This window comes from Gallinula chloropus (genome assembly GCF_964237585.1).
Source record: "Gallinula chloropus genome assembly, chromosome: 10".
NCBI lineage: Eukaryota > Metazoa > Chordata > Aves > Gruiformes > Rallidae > Gallinula > Gallinula chloropus.
The window spans coordinates 12,225,334-12,243,293 of record NC_140095.1 but is presented as its reverse complement, the minus strand read 5'-3'; the positions used below and the strand labels follow the sequence as shown (position 1 = coordinate 12,243,293).

At 39.5% G+C, this 17,960-nt stretch overlaps 1 protein-coding gene across 2 annotated transcripts in view; it reads left to right on the top strand.

Moving 5' to 3' along the window:
• Window positions 1-16,861, top strand: part of FAM13B (family with sequence similarity 13 member B) — a 48,370-nt gene extending 31,509 nt beyond the window's left edge. The window contains exons 12-23 of one of the 2 annotated variants that reach the window (XM_084268565.1): window positions 581-635; window positions 1,063-1,210; window positions 3,729-3,794; window positions 4,881-5,091; window positions 6,845-6,974; window positions 7,449-7,530; window positions 7,795-8,024; window positions 9,594-9,689; window positions 11,939-12,022; window positions 12,116-12,288; window positions 12,694-12,795; window positions 13,982-16,861. In XM_084268565.1, coding sequence (XP_084124691.1) covers window positions 581-635; window positions 1,063-1,210; window positions 3,729-3,794; window positions 4,881-5,091; window positions 6,845-6,974; window positions 7,449-7,530; window positions 7,795-8,024; window positions 9,594-9,689; window positions 11,939-12,022; window positions 12,116-12,288; window positions 12,694-12,795; window positions 13,982-14,105 — 1,501 coding nt within the window. In that variant the 3' untranslated portion in view covers window positions 14,106-16,861. Of the gene's footprint in view, window positions 1-580; window positions 636-1,062; window positions 1,211-3,728; window positions 3,795-4,880; window positions 5,092-6,844; window positions 6,975-7,448; window positions 7,531-7,794; window positions 8,025-8,348; window positions 8,433-9,593; window positions 9,690-11,938; window positions 12,023-12,115; window positions 12,289-12,693; window positions 12,796-13,981 lie in introns of both variants that reach the window. The other variant, XM_084268564.1, reaches the window with a different exon arrangement.
• The last annotated feature ends 1,099 nt before the right edge of the window (window positions 16,862-17,960 follow it).

The window sequence follows — 17,960 nt, the reverse complement described above, 5'->3', positions numbered from 1 at the left end:
GAAAAGAGAGAGGATATAGAATTAATGGGACTCTATGCCCTTATAGGTTTGTACTTATTTTCTCTTCTATCATACATGTGATGTTTGGTTTTGTGAACAGCCCTATGTTCTGGGCAAGAAAGAGAGAAGTGACTTCAGAATATTTTGGCACATATTGTTGCTCATAATGATTGAAGAATGAATGCTGGCAGTAGTGACTACCAGGAGGCTTGAAACTCATTTGCAGTTTGAGTTCAGCACTGATTGAAATTTCAGTTTGAGTTCAATTGGCTTTTAAAAATATTTACTCCTATTTTGAGGATAAAGGTCATAACTGGTTTTATTTCCAAGTTGGTTCAAGTCCAGCTGTTGTTTACATGCTTCAGCTTGAAATTCTGTGTGAAAATTAAAGGGGAGGAGGGGAAGCACTGTAACACTTGCTCCCCAGAACTTTAATTATCACTTTAAGGAAATAAATTATGCATCTCTGAAGATGGTACTAGGGTATGCAAGAATAGAATGTAAAGGGGAACATATAGTATTTACTGACCATTAAGAACTTGAATTTAAAGGGATAACCATATCTGTGTCTTCTTTTTAGGCAAAATAGTATATCGCTTGGTGGCAATGATAGAATATCTTCAGAGAGGTTTCTGGTAAGCTTATGGTTTTATTTACATATACATACATGAAGTCTAATGAACTTACATGAAATACAGATGTGAAGAAAAGCAATAAATTTACCTTTTAAAATCATATGCTGACAGCCTGCTGCAAGGTTTGCAAAACCTCTGCTAGAGATCTCATCATCTCACTTCACAGAAAGTTTTGGCAGCAGAATGAGCTTATGTTTATGCATCTTGTGTAAAGAATGTTTTTTAATGCAAATAATTGACTACTGTTAGGTGTAGGGAGGAGGCTTGTTTACAATCCCTTGAGTTAGGAAGGAAGAATTTTTTCATTATTTTCTTTTTCCCCTAGAAAATTTCCAGAAAAGCTGGAACTGGCATGAATTAGGTACCTGATTTCCAGTTGCTAAATAATAATAATAGTATTTGTTTTGTTTCTGTTTGTTAAATACAGGATTCGGGTAGCAAGACTTGTGATCTCAATGCAAATACTGACTCAGAGGTGTCAGGGCATGGCAGCGTTAATGTTTCTGAGGAAGCTCTGGGTGTCCAAGTACCACGTCTAGACCTGAAGAATGTATCTGATGGTGACAAATGGGAAGGTAATTTTCACCCTTTAGTTCACTATATAGTTTGCTAATAATGATAAATAGAACATCAGGCAAAGTAGAAGCAGCAGACAACTTATGCTTTTTTTTTTCCTTTATTTCAATCTGAATAATATGTTCTTATACACATAAGATCAACCAAATTATGACAATTGGTTCCATCTTGTTTCAGAACTATCTGCAACTTAATTAAGGACCTTTTTAAAAAAATAGTCAAAGGAACAACTGAAGAAAGCAAAACCCACTAAGTTTTATACTAGAGCTTCGGTTTGTTTGGGTTTTACTTATTTAAAAGGTGACTTCTAGTTCCCAGGACCCTGAGTGTCTCACCCAAGTTTTTAAAAATGCTTTCTCTGATTGTCATGTAGTTAATACTGTGTCTTAACAATGTGTCTTACTTGTTTTGGTTTTTCTAAATGTAAGCTATTGAAGTTCTAATACTGGCTGAATTTAACTTGAAATCACTAAACTACTGAACACAGGAATTTGTATTTCATTTATTCTGAAAAACCTGTTGGCTGCTTTGTTTCAAACATCAGGAATACCAGGCATTGCTTTCCATGTCATTGGACAACTTGAACGAGCTCGATGTTTCCAAGTGAAAGTTATAGGCATTTCTTTGTCCCTTTCCCTCCATTGTTTGGGTTTTAGGAAAAAAAATAAATGCTTGTAGGATAGTTTTCTCTCAGACAGCATTCCTTATGTTTTTGACCTTGTTCTTCATGGCCTTCCAGGTTTAGCAACCCCTAACCTTGTCCACTTTGTTGCTCAAATGTCTGATAATAACTGTTTAGACCGCTGGTTTACTTGTGTAAAAACATAACCCCTTTGTAAGCAAAAGAAAACTACTTGTCACTACCTTTTTTTTTTTTGTACCTCACTTTTCAAAGTACCTACTTTTTTACCTGTTCCTTACAGTCTGTTTCCTCTGCCTAGTGTTGATATGCTGAATCATCACACATTAAACAATGCAAGTCATATAGTCTGCTAAAATACTGTGAACTGTTACCAACAGTCTAATGACCACAGTACACTGGTTCACAGTTTTAAGAACTTAGAAATACAACTTAGCAGGTACACTAGTGATTTACTACACAGGGACAGGTTTTAACTTCCAATAGGCTGTTCCAGTGGCAGCTATTCTTTGAGATGCCTCTAAGTGTCACAGTCAAATGCTATTAAGACACTGGTGACAAAGAATGACTGCACTTAACTTCTGGTTGCTGTGTTATAAATACTAAACCCAGTGAATTTTACCTTGGGTATGTGTAGTTTAACAGTGCAGTGTATAGTTGTAGCATGTCAGTACATATTGCTTTATCCTGAAGCTCAAATGGTGATCACTTACTGTTAACCAGCACTGACTGTTTTACAAATTGCATGAATCCATCCTTCCCTTTTACAAATGATGAGGTTTGCAATTGGCTTAAATTTGTTCAATGCTGAATATGCTTGTTGTCTCTTGCAAACTGGGTGTTCAGAGGATGTCATATCAGAGAGAAGTCGATTTGGGGCATCTGAAGGCACTGACTGAATTCAGATTTTTGGTTTTGTTGCCCAACTTAATAACTTGATCTGAAGTAAAACAGAAAACCAAAATCCTGCTTATGTTCTCAGCTTTTTATTTACATTAATTGCTTACTTGCACATTGCATTTACATCCTCTATTTGTGTTGGTCCAATTTAATATGTATTCTCAGAAAGTTTGTGGCTTCCATTTCCATTATTTCCTTAAATCTGCCCATAAGAGCTGCTTTGGTTTTGCTTACCCCAGTAGCTTTATGACCATGACTTCGTACAGAAAGTAGCATATCTGTATATAAATCTATATTACAAACTCATGATGTTTTGCAAGAGGTGTTATTTTGTTGCAAAGTATTTTAACCTGGGCTGTTGCTCAGTCCTGTTTGGAAAGGCCATTAGGATCTCAGCCTTCCAAGGCGCTGCAGGTCCTTGTGGTCTATTGATGAAGTAGTACAGCAGTCCGTACTACTGCAAATCTTGTTACAAGATTTGGGTTAGTAAAGCCAACCTGCTAGAAAATTTAAAGGCCTGTAACCTAACAGAGTTCTTGAAAATGAACATCAAATGCCTGCTGGCCTAAGGCAAAAATACAGATCAGGGAATCTCTATTTCTGAGTATTTTTTTCCTGCATTCACCCTGCTTTTTGGAAATCACCACCATCTCTATTATTTATGAGCAAAAAACATATTTAGAACTTGTCTAATGTGAGGATGTGAGGCTCTTATTAAACTACAATACGTCTTTACTATTCTTGTGTCAGTTCTTTGTAAACCTTTTCAGTAAAAACGTTCAGACTTGCTAAGGACTGAGCATCCTTACCTGCCAGTGAAATTGCTTGGAAGCTGAGAGTGCTCAGGGCCTGGCCCAAAAGATGGGATGTCTTTCCCTGGTACTGTATCTTCCTGCTTTACATGTTATGTATAGTTTGTTCTGACTGTGCTGTGTGTTCACTTTAGTATTTTTTGCCATTCTTTTTCATTTTATTAGCGCCATGCCCTATCACTTTTCCCCTCATTGATTTCAAAACAATGCATCTGCAGAGAGAAGGGGAGGGTAAGTATGGTTCGCCATACGTTCAGTTATCTGCCTTTTGATAGTTTATGGTTTGCTTTCTAACTAACCCTGGACCTGCTGTCCCTTATATCTTGGGAATATTCTGATCTGCAATGTTTTTGTTTGCTTTTTTCCCAAAAGGTCCCCTTCTAGTATCTTGTACTGTGTAAACAGGCAAGATTATAGCTTAAAACCAAACTGAAAATCCCAATAATAGTAAATGTACGATGGAAAGCAGGTACAAGGGTTATTTTTAATTTTTTTTGAAGATTACTTTGTGGGTTTTATTGTTGTTCTGCACACTTTGAACCCAGTTTTCAAATTTCTGATTTGAACTGGACAGCATAGGCAAGTCTTCTGAAGGGAGAAGGGGGGGTGGGATTTTAAGTTAAAGTATTTGAAAGGCCATGCCAGCTTTTTGTTAGACAGCAAGAAAAGCATATTTGAGAACTGTAAGGGATGTTAGCAACTAACTTTTTATAGGGATCTGGAAAAAAAATTGGTTGTTTTGGAATCCCCTGTCTAAAAGAAATCACCTTCCACGAATTAAGAAATCTCTTTTTCTCAGTGGTGTCAAGATGGATTTAAACTTAAACCCCCAACAACACTCTTTTACAAAGATTTAGGCAAATACATATTGTACTTAAAGAGGTATTGTCAGGCTTACCTTCTTCAAAACCAAGAGGACAATCTTTCAAAGTACATGTGTAAGGTATGATAACTAATTTTCACAGCAAAAAATTGCAATGGATGATAAATACATTCTTCTAGCTTCAGATTTCGGGGAAGTAAATAAGGCTCTTTTACACTGCTGAACTGTTCAGAAATGCATACTCCCAAGATACACTTTGAAAAAGGGATCCTAGTGTGCATACTTCATTTCAGTACCTTTTTCTTTTAATTGTTATATGACAGAATATGTAGCTTTCTGATGTATTTCAGTGTTTTTATTCACTTTGTGTATGACACCACATCCTTTATAGCATACAAGACTAAGCATTGGGTACGCATTTTTGTTTCCTTTTGACTCTTGTTTATAATGCTGTTAACAGAAAAGTACCATTTTGTGTCCCTCTTATCTTCTAGATCCGTTTCCTGCTTTCAAATCTTGGCAGGAGGACAGTGAGTCTGGAGAAGCTCAGCTTTCCCCACAGGCTGGAAGGATGACTAATCATCCACTGGAAGAGGACTGTCATCCCATATTGTCGCATCGTAGTTTGGATTTTGGGCAAAGTCAACGTTTCTTACATGATCCAGAAACCTTAGATTCTTCATCCAAAGCACTTTCTTTTGTTAGGTATGTATTCCAGTGCAATTTAGGTTTGGGGGCAGATGTTACTGCCAGTGTGAAAATACAGCTCTTTAAGAAGCTCATGGGTTTTCATTATACCAGCTGATTGAAGACCAAGGTCAGATGTAGCATAGCATGGCCATTTGGCTCTTCCACCTGCCTGGGAACTGCTGTAGTGAGTTAGACCCAGAGGTTGATCTGAGATGGTATCAAGTCTCTCAAAGTGCCCACTGGCAGATGCTGAGGGAAAGAGTTTAAAAATAGGGGAAGCACAGACTTCCCTGGCATTTGGTCAAGGCTTCTGACAGCCTGCCCTAATGGCACTTCCTGGGCCAAAGATAGCCTTTGTAGCCTATGTTTACCAGCCTTCCCTGGCCTGTTGGTCTGTGATTTATGTAAGTTTTTTGGTTTTTCCCAGTAGCCTGAATGTCTGTTTTCACGTTGCTTGGTAATAGATTTGTGTGCCATGATGTTGAGTCAGGTTCTGTTACGACCAAAGTGTGCAGTAATGGTCTGGGCAGGTTCTTCATCTCTGCTGTGGGAAGCCTTTTTTCAGAAGGGAAAGTACTAGCAGTTTGAGGGAGGCATGGGATAGCAGTGCACTGGAGAGGTGGAGGTCCTAAAGCAGGTCATCTCCTGCAGAATTAGAGGAGCAAGCAGGTTTAACTCAGTGTATGAAAGTAGAATGGTAACTAAATGAGCTGCTGGTTATTTGTGACCTTTCAAAACTGTAAATAACCTGTGACCTGAACTGCCTACTGCTGTTATTGTGAGAGGGAATGGAAGGATTTCCATGCTTGTTAGGGAGAAATAATCCTGTTAAAATAAGAAAATATTAAACAGGAAAGACCAAGTGTAGAGTCTCTGGTTCTCTGACATAGACTTATTGAAAAAGAAACTTGCCCAAGTTTTCTCTAATTAGCTGCAGAAGATAGTTGACAAGCACTGTTAAAGTGCTGCAGAAGACTGACCTGCAGAGAAGTGCTGATGCTAATAGCTGTTCAGCTCATGCTGAAGCTAATAAGGATCTACACTAGTAGATTATTAGATTAGTGTTTGTAATTTCTCAAAGTACGTACATGTCACTAGTTGTGCTGAGACCCTTCGGGCACCTTGTGCAACAAGGGTGGTAGAAAGTCCTCGTGGTTGATCTTGGAGATAAATAAAGATGCTTCATAAACAGCAGATGTCGAGGAGCTGAACAAGTGCAAAAGATGAATTGAAGTCAGAATCACATACCCTAGAAATGTATTAGTAAGGCCAACGGGTGAGATATTAGATACTTATCTAAAAACCATCTACATTATCTAATCTAAGACAGTTAAGTGTAACTCTCTTAATTACCAGGGACTGTTTAGTTGTAGCTTGTAGCCTAGGCTATATTCTGTGCCAGGTATGTCAACAAGTACTGAGTATCTAGTGACTTAGATCAATAATTTAGCCACTAGAAAGTTCTGAATTGATTTAATGACAATGTAATTAATAGTACATCGGTTTATTGCATTTGAAATGCTGTTTTTCAACAGTGAGCTATTTCTGTTAGGGATATTACTGAAATTAGAGAGGGAAAAATAACATCGCTGCTTGAAGGCAGCAGATCACAGTGTTTTAAGTAAATAGCTCTGACTGAAAACCTGAAAAGAATGGATCATGAGCTAGAGAGAAAAAATTGAAAATTAGTCATCTGTTACTCAAATATACAAGTTGTTTGCACCTGTTTAATTATGTAAATGACTTTTAAAATGTTTTTTTTATACAGAACACGAAGAGCATCTTTTAGCTCAAAAGATGACAAAAGGGAAGACAAGACACCTTATCAGCTTGTCAAGAAATTACAGAAAAAAATAAAGCAATTTGAGGAACAATTTGAAAAGGAGAAAAACATTAAGGTATGTTAACCACTTACACTTTTACTCAGAGTAAACGACTGTATGGTAGAACTAAGTTACTTCTTGTAGTTCATCGCTGAGTAACTGTGGGATCCTGGATGATTAAAGTTTTACTACACACTGCTGCCTGCAGATGCGAGCTGAACAGCAGCAGTACTATAAACCAGGTCACAGTGCCTGAGGAGGGCAGACAGTCACATTTATGCAGTGAGACTGGGGGAAATACTGGATGAGACATGCAGAGAGACAAAAAAATCTTACCACGCTCTTGCCTTGACTTCTGATGTCTTGTTTCAAGTTTATTAAGTGTTGTCCTTAGGTTGGTGCTGAGATCTGGTCTGGTACTGAGAGTGGCATCTGTGTTGCTAGTCACATTTGCTGTCATAAATATTACCAGTGTTGAAAGACATATTTATAAATGAGCTCTAGCTTGTTTGTTTTTGTAAAATGTATTTTGTTTGTTTTACTTTTCAGCCCTCCTATAGTGATATTGCAGCCAATCCAAAAGTTTTAAAATGGATGACTGAACTCACCAAATTGAGAAAGCAAATAAAAGGTAAGGGCTGCCACAGTTCCTGGTTTTCTACAAACACAAATTAGCTATGTGACTGAAATGGCTAAGTCATGCAGTAAAATTCCACAGGACAATAAAAATGCTTCATTTCTAGATTCTAAGCTATTAAAAAATCAAAACAGAATTATCCTTGTGGCTTTAGCTTATTAGAAGAGAAACTTTGCATATGCAGACTTACGTTCCTTTTCTTGCAGTTGAACACAGTTATTTTTAAACCTGTGGATTGAGCCTTTTTTCTCATTCCAGATGCAAAGCAAAGGAGCTCAGATGGAGAATTCATACCTCAAACACGTCCACGAAGTAACACGCTTCCAAAAAGCTTTGGTTCTTCCCTTGACCAAGAGGATGAAGAAAACGGAGACGAGATGCGGGTTGTGCAGAAAGAGAAGAAGCCCACCAAGGAAGCTACCCTGGAGCTCATTTTGAAGAGATTAAAGGAGAAACGTGTTGAGAGATGCTTGCCAGAAGACATAAAAGTAAGTGTAAGGTTATGGATAGGCTGTTTCTAAGAGCATAACAGGAGATAGAGCACTGTCAGAAACTTGAGATACCACTTGACCGATAAAATGATGCCTCGGTTGCTCTTGTATTCAGGCTCCAGGGAAATGATAAACTGCATGTTGCTTGCTCACTTTTTTGTAAAATATTTACAAGTGCTGACAATATTAGGCAGCATTAAACAGATGAAGGTGGGATGTATGGTTAGCTAAGCTAAATTTGGCTGAGGCATCTGTATAGCTGGTAATGTAGAAAGAGAAAGTGAATTTTGTTTGATGAGATTGGACTTGTTCTTCTGACAGAAAATGACAAAGGACCATTTGGTAGAAGAGAAAACATCTCTCCAGAAGAGCCTCCTGTATTATGAAAGTCAACATGGACGGCCGGTAATACTTGGTTTATTTCATCAAACTATATTAATTCTAATGTGTGCATAGACAACAGTAACTCCTGTGCAGTAGTAATAGCAGAACTTAATGCTGGTGGTGCTCATGGGGGGGGGTTCTTCTTCAAAACACAAAGTTACCTATTGGTTTCCATGTTGTCATCAGGGGAAGTTACTGCATTGACTTCTAAAAAAACAAATTGATGTATTAATGGGCCTTTTTTCCACAGATAGTAGATTACTGGAGTTTGCAAAGCGATTGGTATCATTTTGTGCCTCACGTCTGTGAAGCATGGAGAAATCTTAAAAATAAATTATGTTATTGAAAAGACCTGAAATGCTGTTCTGGGCTTCACAAAAAATATCTCTTTTTTTTTTTTTTTTTCCTTCTTCTTTTCTTCTTTTTTCCATATCTGTGGCATGTAACTTAAAGATTTGGAAGTATGAAAGTTAGAGTAAGCAATGAGCAATTAGTGCTTAAAGTTCTGGATGTTTATCTTGGACAGTGATCAGCATCACTAGTCCAGTTGCAAAATCTTTCCAGTTTACTGTTCTACTGGCCTTCTGGACTTGGCACCCTAGCTTTGTAACCAGTGCTGCCCTGTAAATCCGACCAGTGCCAAGGAAGAATAATGGTCTTGGAGATATTGTCATGGTTCTGCAGTCCCCTTAGTGAGAAAATGCTGGTAACTGTTTGGGATAGCCTTTAAGATTCAGTAAGTTAGTGTACACAGTGGCCAAGTATTGAGAGTAAATCAGCAGATAAAGTCTCTCTACAGTTTCATCTTTTGCTTTTCCCCTGTCACTTCTGTAGAATCACCATCAATGCTAGGCATGCAGTCTTGGGCCCTTTTCCTCCTCTTTTCCATGGGTCTTTAAAGGTAGAGGGTTTGCCTCTATTTAAGTTCCCCTAACTTCTAAAGCTAAGAAGTCTTTAAAAATTCTTCCTGAAAAATACAGGGAGTTAAAGTGAGAGAGGAGGGGAAAGCACTCCTTATTCTCCTTTATCTGCAGAAACCCCATATCATACACAGAGTTTAAAGTAGTTGTATGTTTCTAATTGGCATGTCTGTGGCCTGGCAGGAGAAGCATACCGCCGTGTGTTTGCTTGTGTGTTATTGAGTGACTGGTATAATTAATTCTGTGGTTTCTCTGCCTTTAGGTTACTAGAGAAGAAAGACATATTGTGAAGCCACTTTATGACAGATACAGACTTGTAAAACAAATGTTAACTAGAGCAAGCATTACTCCTATTCTTGTGAGTAAAACAAATGCTATTTCTATTTCTTTCCACTTTTGAACTGCCTGGCTGCCTTTAGAAGAGTTAGTAATACTGTTCCATAAAATACATCCTTCTTGTGGAAGATGTAAGATGGTGTTGTCGTTGTACTTGAGGCACTTGATTTACTACTGAGAGTAGAGCAGTTGAAACTTGTCTGTGACCTTGATGGCTCTTAGGAAGTCCATGGTTCTTGGTGGAAATAAATAAGCTGTTCAAGCTTGCTGTGGCTGAGACATTCCCACGTCACTGTGCTAGGTGTGGATCCACGGTACATATTGTACGTCTGGGCCTCCCAAGAATAGCAACAGCAGTTGCAGTGAAGCTTGTCTGTCTTCTGTACTGTAGGGTACTGTCACCAAAGACACGAGTGGTAGGATGGCCATAAGATCCATCTTGTTCCTTCGTGCTTCCCCAGTGTGAGCCTTGTTATCAATGTCTGCAGCATCTGTACAACATCTGCGCTTTCTCATTGTGTTTTTCGCTTCCTCCTGACTTGCAGTGCTTTCTACTCTTTGTTCTCTGTGGTCTTGTAAGAGATGAGGAGGAAAAGTTTTCACTCTGTGCAAGGAGATTAATGTAACCTTGGTTATAGTACCTGTAGGACCAGCTGGCTTTGTTCTTCATGAGCTGTAATCAAAGTCTTGTGTGCTGACCCAGACATGCACCAAACCAGTTTTGATATCAGCTGTTTGACCCTGTTAGAAGGAGGGGGCTGTGTAGCTGATGTGAGATAATCTCTTTATATACAGACAGTTCTCTACCAGATTTACATAGCTGGGCAGTGCCTTACTCAGCAGGAACTTAATCGGCTGTTTACATTGATTCTGACAGCTCTTGGCTATCCCCTTTAAGCCAAAGTATGTTGGGATGAAGGGACCAGTTGAAGATCATTCCTTTCTTGCACAGATATTTTTGTGTAGCTACTTTTATAGAAGAATGTGGTTTACATTGCAGTCATATTTCCATTCAGTATCCCTCTGTGAACTCCATAAGCACAGGTTGCTCTTAAACACCTAAGTCAGCTTTCTCCATGACTGGTGAGTTGTAGGTTATTGGTGGTGCCCTTCATTGGTTGAATTTTTATCCCATCTCTCACCTCAAAAACTTGGCTCTTGAGCTGAGATGCATTTCATGCTATCAGTAACCTTATGTGACTGCATCATAGTCATTCCTTTTTTTCCTTGGCTGTGAAATGAAGGGATGGGTGACAGCCAGCTAAAAGGATGTTAAATTCAGAATGAGTACGTAGCTCCTAATCTCTGCTGTAGGCAACATCTGTAAAACGTTTTTCACAGGCCTCTGCTTTTGAAACCTTTAAGACAGATCCATGGAGCACTCTTAATTGCCAAGGATTGCTCAGTGGTAGTGTCTGGGTAGGCTATATTCAGTGCCAGCTATTTCCAGAACTGCTTTTTTGTTTATATGACGCTTGCTTCCATCAGGTATCTCTCACGTTATCCCGGTGCAGTAACCGTGTGTTCTGAAGCCTATGTGGAAATGTCCAATGGAGCCACTTACCTTTCATGAACTAAAGCTTTTTTTTGACAGGTCATCATCTGTGTGGCTTTTGTGTTCCACCTTCCTCCTGTTCAGTCTGTGAAATGGCTTATGCCATCCAGGATAACGATGAGCAGGGCATAATTGCTCACGTGCAAGAGGCAGCAATCAGCAGTTCCTGTGCAGCACAGTGGCACCTGGGCTGGGCTGAACTGCAAACCATTTTGACTCTTAGGTAGCACCCCCGATTGCTGGGCTTCAGAGTGGTTTAGAAAAAGAAACTGTCAGGATTGTTCCCAATGTATGCCTGGCAGAAGATAAAAAAATTTGCTTTGATACTGTGATATCAAACATTAATGGTAAACATTGTTTTTATCATCTCCCTGCGGTTTGGTGTGGAAGAAATGAGTAAATATGAAATTAAGATATCTCTGCCTTTGTGAGTTTCCTACAAAACAAGGAGAGGGTCAGAGAGAGGGTGCTTTTTGTTTTAAGTCAGAAGAATAATAGTAGAATTGGATTTTTTTACTTCTATGTCAAAGATATTTTGAATATTTGAGCTTTTTGGGTTACGTGGTGGTTTTGTCTGTGCTCTGTAAGTGTGTTTGCAGTCTTTATTCTTCTGAAAAAAGCAATACCTGTAGGTATTAGGTAACAAACAAAATTCTGACTGCACACAGAGTTTAATGTCAATTTGCATGTAACGAAACCAACTTAAATTTTTGCAGGGGTCACCATCAACCAAGAGGCGGGGGCAGGTGCTACAGCCCATTATTGAAGGTGAAACTGCCCATTTTTTTGAAGAAATTAAGGTGAGTACAGTGTGTTTTAAAAAGAATACATCCCAGCACTTGAGATGGGGAACTAAAACACGTCATACTCTGAATTTCTCCTTTGACTTTCAGGAAGAGGAGGAGGAAAGCGACGGTTTGTCTGCAGACCTGAATGACATCCTAAAAACTGCTGTCCAAACACAGTCTGTTTTAAGCCCAGTTGAAAACTCTGAGTCCGATGTTGAAGATGGTCAAGAGAAGCTGACCCGGGACCTCCGGCTGTCCAGCACCCGCGCTGCTTCGATGTACGTACAGCTGCTTCTGCTACAGCCGCAGTTACTGCACCGACAGTCACGATACCGAACGCGTGGTGTTGGGTGGAAGGGAGTGAGTGACATGTTCAGCACTTCTCAGCAAGTGCTTGTCTTGAATCTTTCCTCTGACGTGTCTGACTAAGATCTCTTTGTATTCAGTGAACTGTTCAGTGTCTTCTAAACCCTCTTCAGCCTTTACCTGAGCTGTGTAGACAGCAGGGAACTTACACCCTTTTATTAAGTACCACTTTGCTCTCAATATTTCACCATCAGCCACGTATCATGTTCCTTATGAGCAAGTTACACTTACTATTAGCGCAGCTAGCTCAGTTGTTTGGAAGAATTTGAATTTCATTGGATGACTGGCAGTATTTTCCTTTCACTTGAAATTTTTAGGCCTGAATTATTGGAGCAACTGTGGAAAGCCAGAGCTGAGAAAAAGAAGCTACGCAAGACCTTACGAGAATTCGAAGAGGAGTTTTATCAGCAGAATGGAAGGTTTGTTTAACACAAAACCAGATGCAGGACAGCAACCTCATTTTGTAGCTGAGTTGTTTTGGGTTTTTTTCCCCAACTTTCTGTAGGAATTTTGCCAAATGGAGTCTGACCTGTTCTAATCCCTGCTATGAATAATCTCCTGAAGGAGATAACACAGTTGTGTGTTTTTAATATCAGAGGGAGCCTGCTCCTACATTTTTTTCCACTAGTCCCTTTTGTAAAGCATAATAACAAAAATGGAAGAAATGTGGGGGGGGTTAATTTAAAAAAAATAACATGTAAAAATATTTATTAAAATTATGTTAAACCTTTCCCTCAGATTATTCCCCTGTTTTTAACATAGAGCAGGGAAGTTTCTTCCAGTAGGTTGGTCCTGACTGGATATTTCCTTTACCAGTGAAGGGGTAGATAATTTTTATTCTTCTCTGTATTGTTTAGTTCTTTTGAGGCTTCTTATTTGAATAGATGTTGTGACACATTGGATTGAACTGTCCATTGTGTGTAATAGGAGATTTTTTGAGGTGTGTTGCCTTGTGAACAAAACTAAAAACACCCTTAAGTTTTCAGTCATCTTCTTGACTGGCAGATGTTGTAATTTTGCTGTGTTTTCTACTGTATTTCTCCTGAACTATATACTCCTGGACCATTGGTCACACGGACCCCGGTACTGTGAGATGCACTTACTGACTTGAATGACAAATAATAAGGTTAATAATGACAAATTGCTTTTAAAAAAACCCCAACAGATTAACATGTTAATTTTTTATAGTCCAGTCTTAAATAAATAAGAATAATTCTCTGCTATCAGTTTGTGGGTCACCCTACATGCAGTGAACATGTAGCTTAACTTCAATTTATTGTACTTCCCTACAACATATACACAGGATCTGAAATGAAAGTCTTGTATCCTGTTAGTAAAACCCCCAGTAGAACTTGAGAGAGCCATTTATAAACAATGACTGCAACAGTTGTGCTGAATAAATGCTCCTGGCTTTTCTATTCAGCTTTTCAAGTGATGGCAATTTTAACTGTGGTGAGCTAAAATATAATGATGTGTCTGGTGGTGGTGAACAAGCTGCCAAAAATGTTTCTCTCTGCCCTGAGGTGACTGGATGTCACTGCTTTTGTGTTTGGCTTCTGCAGTACGGAGGATTTTCTTGACACTCAGGTTTGCTTCTTCTTCCAGGAATGTACAGAAAGAAGATCGAGTTCCGATGCTTGATGAGTACAGGGAATACAAGAAAATCAAAGCCAAACTTAGGCTGTTAGAAGTCCTTATCAGCAAACAAGATTCTTCAAAATCAATTTAAATACTATTCCTCCAACCTGTTGAATAGCATCGTCACCTTTCCGTGTGCTACCGCTGTGCTTGGTGGGTGCTGGTGTTCATTTCTCATGCACTGTTGAAAGAATCCCGTTTGTGCACTTTAGCGTGGTGCCACTCTAACGTGTCTGAAGGGTAAGTAGGTCCTGTCTGGAGAGCAGATAACATTTCTAAGTTCGAGACTGCTCTATCCAACTTTAGCAAACACAGTTTCCATCCAGGTTTTGTATTACAGACACATCCATCTGGTTCCAAAACAACCTTAGCTTCTTTTCCTTTCGTGTTTGAGAACTTTGAGACTTTTTGTTGTTACCAACTATTTGCGTTACCGAAGGAATTATTAATACCACAGTGCTACACTGAACTACTCCTCTTGCCTGTTTCTTATTATGGGGGTGGGGGGGAAGTCAGCAAATTAAACATAAAGCTCTTTTTCCTGGAACACTTAAAAAAACCCAGACTGAAATTCCTTTCAAAGGACTGCTGTGGAACAACCTTAATTTTTGGTATTCTAAATCGCACCTGTAACACAGTAATAATTAACATCTGTGGATTTTGCTCGTTAGTGGTCACGTTTCCTCCTTGATAATGAGGACAGTGGACGAACCAGAAAGTGACCTTGCTTAGTGTCTTTTAAAATTTGGAAAACTGAAAAGTTATATCACATGTTGCCTACAGGACTTATGTTACCGTTGTTCATTTAATCATTTCTATGGGTTATTATTTATCAACCAGTGGTGACGTAGTGTTGTGTCTGAATTGGATACTGCATCTCCGCTTTTGGAAGCTTTGAGGAACGTTAATGAACATTTCAGTGTATGGGAGAGCTGGTGGGCACTCAGACTTGCATAGCTCCAGAAAAGAACTGGCTTAGGACAGTTTAAAATCCCACTGTACCTGAAATAAGCGTGGTATCAAGGGCTAAAATCAGTGTGGTTCATGCACACCACAGGGAGAACTGTTGGGTTTTGAGTGAAAAAATTACTGCTGTTTATCACGGTTTTGTTTTACAGTTGGAGAATAAAAATAAGTTATCTAACTCTTACGATGTAAGCAAAACAGTTTATGGGCCTTGCATGATTTAGCTTCAGAGTTGAAACTAAATAACGTTTTGAGTATCACATCTGCTGTGCTGAGTGATGATTTAGCTACTAGCTTTATGCTCTGCCACAGCCATCAGCAGCTGGTTTTGATCTGGCAAAATCTAAGTGTTAATTTTAACTGGTGCTTTCTCAATTTTTTGTTTTCTTTTTTTTTCTTATTTTCATTCTTCAGTGTATCACTTTGATTGTGGCCATGTTTTGCATGCACCTACTCTCACTGCATGTTTTTATGACTGGCTGATGTCACCGTAGCGATTATTCACAAGCTTTATCACAGACCAAAAATGAACTTGCTCACAAAGTACGAGCTGGCTAGCATGTAACCTCACAGAGTCGCTGTTCTGTCATGAAGCATATGAAATAGGTGGAAAGTATGATATTTAGTGCTCAGATTTCATCTGTGTACTGTAGAACACTTCTTGGTTTGTTTTACTCTGCTTGTAGGCATGTAACTTTGGAATTCAGAAAAAAAAAAAGCACTAAAACATTTGAGCACTGGTGGGATGCCTTTTTCTTTTTGTTTTTAAACTGAAAAATGATCTGGGACCTTAGAGAATGATGAGGTTAAACTAGTCTTGAGACCATTTATCGATTCTTTTCAGTTCCATTGTGCAATGTACACTTCAGTTCCTTTTCTATCAGTCTGCAGACACGGGTGTATCCAAACATTGAAACTAATGTGTACTGTATAGTGTTGTACATGAATGTTTGTGTTTTATATACCACATGCAAAATGTCAATATGCACTATTTAAATGTTTTAAATAATATATTCCTCCTTTATAATGCTTAAATCTATATGATTCCAATATTTTTATAAGTGAGTGAGTGATCAGACTGGTTCCAATTCAGAATTAACAGCTGCTTTGTGTTCGTTATGCAGTGTTTGGCTGTTTATTCGGTATAGTAGATAAGCATGGCAACAGTTATGCTGAGTGTGTTTTGTGCCATCCTTGTTGAGCAATAAATAAATGGTAGAACTAGGCATTTTGTGATATAACAGTTTTACTTTGGTAAAAGCAAAACCTATATATCTATCTGGATATATAGATATGGAATATATATAACAAAACCAGATATAATTGCATTGCTATGTCTGGTGCTCATTGTATAGACTTTTATAATAAAAGTACCTTAACCTTTATTGTCATACATCTTTGTTTCCCATGGTGCTTTCTCCTCTGCTGCCACCTCTTAGAAATATGGACCAAGTCCTTTGCTGTTCCTGTAGGTATATGCAGTTTCAGGGTGTTGCTGAGGCAGGACAGGATTCTGCAGCACATTGGGGTTCCAGACAGCCCTTGGTGAACCCACAGCAGTTTAAGCCTTGTCTTATCTGTTTAGTCTGCCCTCTTGGCAGTGACAGCTGGGAAGTGACCAGACCAGCTCCCAATGCCACAGCCTGGCTAGCTGTGTGAGGTGGTCTTCATCTCCTGCTGATGACACAGGAGCAAACTCTGAGTCTCGCTTGTTCCTGCTCCAACAGTCACAAATTTGGGAGTAGATGGGGCAGAGGGCTGGGTGAGCCGTTACTGGGCTGGTCGACTGCCAATGCCTGACCACCCTCAGCTGATGAGCAATATCCGACTGTGTCTCCAACCATTATGATCCTTGAAATCAGCATCCAGCAGTTACTGCTGTGTTTGTGGCCAGGAAGCACTTGTAAATGCAGGAGGATGCTTTTCCTCTGGCCCAAATAGGTTTTTTTCATAGCATGTTGATATAAGTTCATATAAAAAGCAATTGAGGGCTTTCAAAGTGACTCTTCTGTTGTATGTTGTGTAAATCCACCTCTCTACAACCCAAGGCCTGGCATGGGATAGAAGAACTGAAGGTGAAGAAGACTCTGCCTGTGGGTGTGCAGCAGTGCAGGTAAATGGGAAGCAGCAGGACTGCTGGGAAGTTGAGGGAGAGGATCCAGACGCACCTTTGGTATGTTCTTTAGGGTGGGTCAGAAAATCCTTCCCTCTGACCACAGGTCTCTGCTCTGAGGATGGTGGGAAAAGTAAGCACAAATTCTCAGAAGGGATGGTGGCTTGAAGAATGAACAAGGTTGTTACAAATCTGTTCTGTCTTCTGTTTTTCCTCAGCATTATTTATTCCATGAAGCTTGCTCTGCTCAAGTTGCTAATGAGAGGACAAAAGCCCTCCAATTAGTGCTTTGTTAGGAACCATTTAAGATCCATGTTGCTAGAAAGCAATGAACAGGGGAGATTTTAATGAAGGCAAATAACCCTGTGTTAAAAACTGTTAGCCAAAATGATGGAGAAATGTATTTTTGAGGGTGCAGAAAGCTCAGTGATACGGAGAAGAGATCCTCTGGTGAAGAACCAGTTCTGAGGCAACGCAAATCTCTAGCATTCCAAGCATTACCTCTTAAAACAGGTTTGCTTGAGCTGTCGGGTGGCTGCAGGATGAGGAGCCTGCTGGGAAGTGTGGGGCAGGCTGTAAGGAGGGTTCCCTGTGGCCAGAGGAGTAGAAGCAGGCATGAGGAGAGCTTGAGAGCTCTTCCCTGAAGTTCTGGGTAAGTAACTGTGGCTAAAGGTTTTGAGACTGTGTACAGGAGGGGTTTCCAGGAAGAGGAAAGGTCGGAGATGCCAGAGGCGCGATGCATCTGCTCTGCTGCGTGTCAGGCTACTGAGTAATCGGGGTGACCGGATTGACACAGGGACGAGTGTCCTGGGACACTGCACAGCAACAGGAGCCCTTGGGAAGGGAAGAGCTGGTTTTATTTTAACC